This window comes from Microtus ochrogaster, chromosome X (assembly GCF_000317375.1).
Source record: "Microtus ochrogaster isolate Prairie Vole_2 chromosome X, MicOch1.0, whole genome shotgun sequence".
In the NCBI taxonomy this organism is placed as follows: Eukaryota; Metazoa; Chordata; class Mammalia; order Rodentia; family Cricetidae; genus Microtus; species Microtus ochrogaster.
Window position 1 is genome coordinate 6345856 of NC_022026.1, and position 7521 is coordinate 6353376.

The 7521-nt window shown below is 34.2% G+C and overlaps 1 protein-coding gene across 2 annotated transcripts in view; it reads left to right on the forward strand.

Moving 5' to 3' along the window:
* Thoc2 (THO complex 2) overlaps positions 1-7521 on the forward strand; it is a 111597-nt gene that overhangs the window by 16670 nt on the left and 87406 nt on the right. For both annotated transcript variants that reach the window (XM_013350464.1, XM_013350465.2), the window contains exons 3-4: positions 1785-1876; positions 3661-3712. In XM_013350464.1, the coding sequence (XP_013205918.1) occupies positions 1785-1876; positions 3661-3712 (144 nt within the window). The remainder of the gene's footprint in view (positions 1-1784; positions 1877-3660; positions 3713-7521) is intronic.

Consider the following 7521-nt stretch of genomic DNA (forward strand, 5'->3'; position numbering starts at 1 on the left):
CCATTGTTGAGACAGGGTTTCTCTGTGGCTTTGGAGCCTGTCCTGGAACTAGCTCTTGTAGACCAGGCTGGTCTCGAACTCACAAAGATCCACCTGCCTCTGACTCCCGAGTGCTGGGATTAATAAATATGTGAGCCACCACTGCCCGGCCAGGGGAGTTTTTTAAAAGCATTTCTTTTTTTTCACTTTTTCTTTTTGCCCTGAAAAGATTTTAATTTTTTTCCCTAGAAGGGGATTATAACTAGGCTTTCTTTTAGTTTCTTTGAGGGTGAAATGCGCTGGGACAGGATCTCATGTAGCCAGGTTGGCCTGCAACTTGCTGTGTAGGTTAGTATGGCTTTAAATGCCTGATCCTCCTGCCTCAGCTTCCTGAATGAATGCTGGGACTATGGGCTGGTTGTACTCTACCATGCTTGGTGTTTGTGTGTGTTTGGAGGAAGTTTCCTTTGAGGACTTTTCTACTTTGTCATCCCAGGGATTGAACTCGGTCTCTCAGAAATGGTAGGGAATCACTCTACCACTTCAGCTAGATAGCCAGTTCCTAGGCTTTCTTTTACATTTGTGTTTTTATTTTTTTGAAAAGGAGTATTATGTAGCTAGCCTATGTTGGCTTGGAACTTGATAAGTGTGCTGAGGATGACCTTGAACTGTAGATCTTTCTGTCTGCCTCTATCTCCCCAGTGCTTGAATTATGGGCTACAAGCACCTGCCATTATATACCCAGTTTTATGTCTTGCAACACAGGGCTTCTTGTATGATGGGTACTTTACCAACTAAGTTATGTCAGTAACCCTCTATTAGTATTTTTTAGAGATACTTGTTTTTCAACATTTAATAATTTGAAGGAGAAAAAAATTTAGTATGTGGAAATAAAAAAATTGACTCAAAGGTGTTCAGTCAACTTCTAACTCCCCACTCCCTAAAAGACTTTTTGTTTGAGGAAATGGGTTCATGATAATAGCGTGGATTTCTTTCTTTTTTTGGGGGGGCACGTTTCTTTTTATAGTTGACAATTCTCATAAAATTGCCATTTTTGTATGTATACACATGTATTTTTTTGTTTGAGTTCTGATAGAAATTGACGAGAAAGAATTTAGATTTTTGAAAGGAATGCTCTATCATGTTTACTCCTTAGGTTTCATTGTAGCCCTGAGATTGAATTGAGTATATTCTGAATATATTTAGACCAATCTGTGAAGGTAGCTGGTGGGGAAATGGTTAATTTTGTTTGTCTTGTTACGGCACGGTGTATTCATATAAAATATTTCTGAAGACTTCAGGAATATGGTGGAAACATTTTAAAATGGGTTAGTGGGTCAGGAATGCTTGTACATGTGTGTAAATAGGGTTGAGGCAGGATTACCCTTTAGAACTTAATGAGACCTTGTCTAAAATTAAAAATGGCTAGCGATGTAGATTATTGGTATAACACTTGCTTAGGGCACATTAAGTCTGCCAGGACTATCAGAAAAGAAAACGAAGTATTGAAGAAGAATCTAAATACTAAATGATAATATAGTAGATGTGTGAATATGTGAAATTTGCAGTCATGGAAAGAATCTATGCTTAACTACTAGTCATATTAGAGTAGAGAAAGAATGATTAACTTTTTCCTAAACTCGCTAGTGTTTGTAGAACTAGAAAAATAAGTTGCTAGAGAGAACTATTACAAATATGTTTTATTTTTGATGTTTATAATAATTGTGAGAAATAGACTTTCCAGGAGAGTTTGCCTTTCTTGTTAAAGAGACTGCCTTTACACTTATGTCTTTTATGTTCAACAGATTTTCAACAAGCTCTCTATGAGTTGTCATATCACGTCATTAAAGGAAATTTAAAGCATGAACAGGCATCTAGCATTCTTAATGACATTAGTGTAAGTATATATATGTACAACAGTAATTGTTGCATATCTCTTCACTTTTGATACAAAGATTTTTGCAGTGTAGAACATACATTTTCCAAAATAATGGTTGTTTTAAGGTAATATTGATAAGCAATTTTTGCCAAACAGCAGTTGGTATTTTAGTCTTTTTGTCTGGTTGTAAGGAAGATAAGGTTATACAAACTGGGTAAGCAAAATGACAAAACTGTAATGAAGTCAGTGTTCTTAAATAATGTTTTAACTCTAAAAATAGTTTAAATATTTTCTTCAAATAATGTTATTTTTTTGTAATTATAATTAAAAATTTCTTAAAATTAAGGATTAAATTATTTTAAATTGTGGTTTCATAGTTCTGACATTCATTTGTATCTGCTTCCTACTTATTTTTAGAGAAAATAGATGTTTTTTAAACCTTTAAGTGGCTAATTTTATTTTCATTTACATTTATTGGAGAATTTAGGCTAGATTCAGAGGAGATTGCTAATGAGTCATGTCATCGGTGCTTCATATGATTCTTGTGCTTTTCTTGAGTGATTTTCATGGAAGTTTTAAGGTTAGCTGTTCTGACACTCCCCACCCATGTACATTTGCGAAGTAGGAATTTTAGTATGTTTTTCTCTTTTATCCAAAAACTGTCTCTAGTTAGAGTAACTTTAGTTCATATTGAAGTAGTATATTTCTTTGACAATTAATACTCTGTGTTGGAAAAACTCTTATGCCTTTCTATATTTGGTCTTCAATTAACCTGACTGTTTGCGTTCATAGCCCTTGAAAAATTGATAGACAACTAAGATAATTTCATTTTAAATTAGGAGTTGATACAGTTTTAGTCTATCTGTTGTAGTAATTTTTTCGATTTACGAAAATAATCTAAATAAACATTTTTGTATACTTGGTCCTTAGTAGTTATTGTCTCCTTTACTTTGACTACTTCATTATATCTATATGCTACCACACTGCATTGCCTTTGTCATGGCTTTTCCATAGTAATGTACATTTGTCTGGTATCTTAGCCACAGAAATGAATTTATGTGACTGGCAGCTGCCGGCTTTTTTCTTTAGAATTTCCTTTCTTACAGTCTCTGAAAATATATGAATTTTAGGGTTGCTATAGTGCTAGAAAACTATTGATTACAGTAACTGAACTGTGGTTCTTACTAATGGGAAATATCTCTAAAATTGATCATGGGAGTAGCAACTCAAGAAGCAAATGTGGAATGCTGGTGCTTTTGTCCACAAATAGGATTTGGGGGTCAGTTTTTTTTTCCTCAAAAGCTATAAGTAAGAGTGAATAAAGAAAACAAAAATTGATAGTTATTTATCTTCAGAGAATCTCGAATTGTGGAATAATTGCTTTTAATTGATGTAATTTTTGGATTTTTGATCTTCTGGTACTGTAATTTTTGCGTGGATCAGGAGTGGATATAATATTAAAGTTTTTGATGAAAATGTACCAATATTGATGGTCCTTATTAGGTGCATGTGAAGTATTCTACATTTTAGTGTTTTTCTGAGGTGCTTTTTAAAGTTACTGCCATTTTATTAACTATCCTGTGTTTGAAATTTAAATAGGCAGCTCTTTTCTGTGTGTGGTTTTTGAGACTGTGTTTCAGTATGTAGCTCTTTTTTAGCCTGTGACATGTAGACCATGCTGACCATGAGATCACAGAATGGTGGTGTTTAGTTGACTTCTAGGTTGATAACCATTATTCTGAAGTAATAATACTTTCCATGTGATATTCTGAAATTTATTGTAAACTTATTTTTTAATTTAGGAATTTCGTGAGGATATGCCTTCTATTCTTGCTGATGTATTCTGCATATTAGGTAGGTTTTAAGCCTTTATTTTACATGTAACATGTACTTGTGGTAAATTCATGTTAAATGTTTTCTTTTAAGGGTTGGATTTACAAATGTGAAAATGTTTCTGCAAATCTTCAGTCATTTTTAACTTTATACAGAGTATAGTTTTGTAAATCAAATATCATTACAATTAATTTTTGTAATGATGTTTGATTTACAAAACTAAAATAGCTTTTCAATATTTTTTATGTTTGACAATGTATAATTTATATAAATTTGAGCTAAATGAGCTAATTTTAAGTAAAATCAAATTTTCTGACATTTGTCTGAGTTTCTGCAATTTCAGAATTGCAGAAATGTCATAATGTCATGCAATGAGATTTCTTTGAATCTCAAACTTAAGACACTGTGAAGATACTTTTTGTTGTACCCTTTTGATTCTTAATTTTAAAATGAATAAGATTAATCAAAGTTATTAAAAGTGCTTTTGTTTTGCGAGTAATCTGTTTTGTATTTGTCCCTAATAAGAGTTTATTTTTTAAGAAATAAAAATAGATATGTTTTTTTGATTTATGATTAAAGGTAGTGTCCCTCCAAGGAAAACATGGATTTATGAATAATGTGTTTTACAAATTTATTCGTCTAATTTTAACTATTGATTAAAATAGCTGAGCATGGCTTCCCCATCAGTTTTGTGTTTTCTGTAGCTTTGCATACTAACAGATAGCATTGCTAGACATATATTACCTTTAAAACATGACTTCTGAGGAGTTGTTACATTGGAAAGAGTTATTTTAGCTCATTACCTTCTGTCTGTCTCTCTGCCTCTCCCCCTCCCCCGTCTGTCTCTCTGTCTTTCTCTGTCCCTCTCTCTCTGTGTCTCTGTGTGTTTTCTCTATGTAGCTCTGGCTGTCCTGGAACTCACTCTGTAGACTAGGCTACCTCTAACTCATAGAGATCCATCTGCCTTTGCCTCCCAAGTACTGGGATTAAAGGTGTGCACCACCACCACCTAGCTAGCTCATTATTCTTTATTCTTAGGATTAGGTGAGTTACTTATATGGCTTACTGATTTATCTAGAGTTTGGTCTTAGCTAATATGAATGCCTGTGTAAGAGTTTAGAGAATCTTTCAGATTTCAGAACAGTGGCAATGTTGGGAACAGTTCAGAATACGTGAGAGTGATAAATGGGAAAAACAGACCACCAGTGAGTTGACCATGTTTCCTAGATTTCCCACTTCTGGCATAATTATGCTTAATAATGCTATTTTTCATTCTGAACTCTCCTGGTTTTAATGATAAAGTACATCTTCATGGTATATATTTGATTTATTTATACAAAATGAAAAAAGGAACTTAATATTTGAAATTGATACGAACAAATAAATTTAGCATTGAACAAGTTCCAATGTAAAAACAGTTGCTTTTACCCATAAATTTTATACACAGGAAACTAATCGATAGGAGACATTTTGTGAAAGATGTTCCTCCATAGTGTTGGGAATATAGTTTGTCTTCAGTAATTATGTTATTTGCTTTTTCATTCTATTAGTTTTTCTTAAATTGACTTATTTTGTTAAAACATAGCTTTCCTTCGTAATTATTAAGACATAAGAATTATTTCCACAGGTTATTATTGCCTGTTATCATGGATTCATGATAGTGATATTTGGTTACTTTGGAGGAAATTTCTTTCATACTATCCAACTCATTTTTACAGACAAATTTAGAGGAAACTATCCTTCTTCTGTTCCCTTACACGTGCTTAATCTTGGCAGGATAAAAGTGATGCAAGGGTGACTCCAGAACAAGAAGGGGAGTTGGGATTTTAAGAATGTGACCTAGCAAGCTGGAAAGATGGCTCATTGGAGAGCACTTGTTGCTCTTGCAGAGATCACAAATTCAGTTTCTAGCATCAATATGGCAGCTCACCATCCTTACCTTCATTTGTAGAGGATCTTACTTTTAACTCTATAGGTACCAAACTCATATAACACATAACACACAGACAAAACTCATATAATTAAATTAATCTTAATGAAGGTTGTGCCAAATGATACTAATAATATTCATTACGCTATAGGTGCTAGTTTTGAAACGCCTTTCATGTTTTAGGCATCGTGTTAAAACTTTTTATTTTAATCTTAGTCTTTATAACAATTTCTGTATGGAAGGTATGCAGATTGGGAAGATGAGGTTTAGCAGAGTGGTCATTTTTTCAAGGGAATGCAGCTAGTAAAGCTGCATTTAAGCCTGGGTCCCTTTGGATCCAGAGTCCATGATCTTTTTACTATATTGTGTTATCTTCTTAATGTGTTAAGTGTAATAAGACAAAATATTCCTATACTTTCCAGGTTAAGAGAACTTTTAAAAAGACTAATCACATGAGGGTGAGGGAACCTGAGAGCTGTAGTAACTTGAGAGGCTGACTCTGAAGTAACAGATACACTGATGAGACCTTGCAGGTTGGCCAGTTGGTTGGTGATACAGAAGGCAGGAGTTGGAGGATGTAGAGGGCTTTTAAGAAAATTATATGGAAATTAAAAAGAATTTACCAAGTGCTAATTTAGGATACAGGAGTAAGGTATGATAAATGAGTTTATTTGAATGGTGGGTTTTTTTTTTTTGAGACAGGGTTTCTCCTTAGCTTGTTGGAGCCTGTTCTGTAACCAGTTCTTGTAGACCAGGCTGGCCTTGAACTTGTAATGAATTCAGATTGTAATAATATATACAGCTTTAATGGAAGGAAGAGTGAAAGGCCAGGAAAATGATGATGAGTATTGTATTTGATGATAAATCTCTTGATTCTTGGTGTTGACAGTAGAAAACAAACTGAAGCAAAACTCTGATAAGGTGTCTGTTATTTTGGAAGACCCACTTAGAGGCTAATAGTAATTTCACTAAGGCTGATGCCCTTTATTGTACTTTCTTTCTTTCTTTTTTTTTTTGGTTTTTTTTTTTTGAGACAGGGTTTCTCTGTTGTAGACCAGGCTGGCCTCGAACTCCCAGAGATCCGCCTGCCTCTGCCTCCCGAGTGCTGGGATTAAAGGCGTGCGCCACCACCGCCAGGCCCTTTTTTGTACTTTCTAAATTGCCAGTTGACTCTGAAAGTGTTTACGTGTAATTCTAAGCACTTGGGCGGCAGAAACAAGAGAATCAGAAATTTAAGGTCATCTAGTGAGTTTGGGGTCAACCTCATCTACAAGAGTACCTGTCTCAGAAAGTTAAAATAATTTAATGAGTTTAAGCAACAGTTCTGAAGCCAGCCTTTGTGTAATCCTGCTAGTCCTATTTTAAATTTTTGATGATTGACATTTTGTATTAATTGTTTTATTTCTTCCACTCCTCAGATCTAAACTTGAATTTTCTGAACAATTTACTAAAACTGAAGGACATCTTTTTAAGTATTTCATAGGGAGAAGTGCATTTTTATTTAGGGGCTAGAATTGTTCCAAATAGGATTTTCAATATTCCTTTTTAAATACTGACTTTCCATAGACTTGACATTAGACTTCTCAACTTTATTGATTATGGACTTTTAAGGTTAGGAAATATTTTTGTCCTAGCACTGGGGAAACTGTGAAAAGAGAATTTTGCTGAGACTTAAAAGTTAACCTGAAGTTCATAGCACATTGAAGGCAAGTCTGTGCTACATAATGAGACCTTTTCGTAAAAAGGAAAACAAAACCCCAAACCAATACTGAGAAGATGACTTAGTGGATAAAGCACTTGCTTACAAGCATGAGGATCCCCAGTACCCACAAAAAAGCAGAGTAAGGCCAGGTATAGTGGTACATGCCTCTATTCCCAGCTCATAGAAATAGAGGCAGGT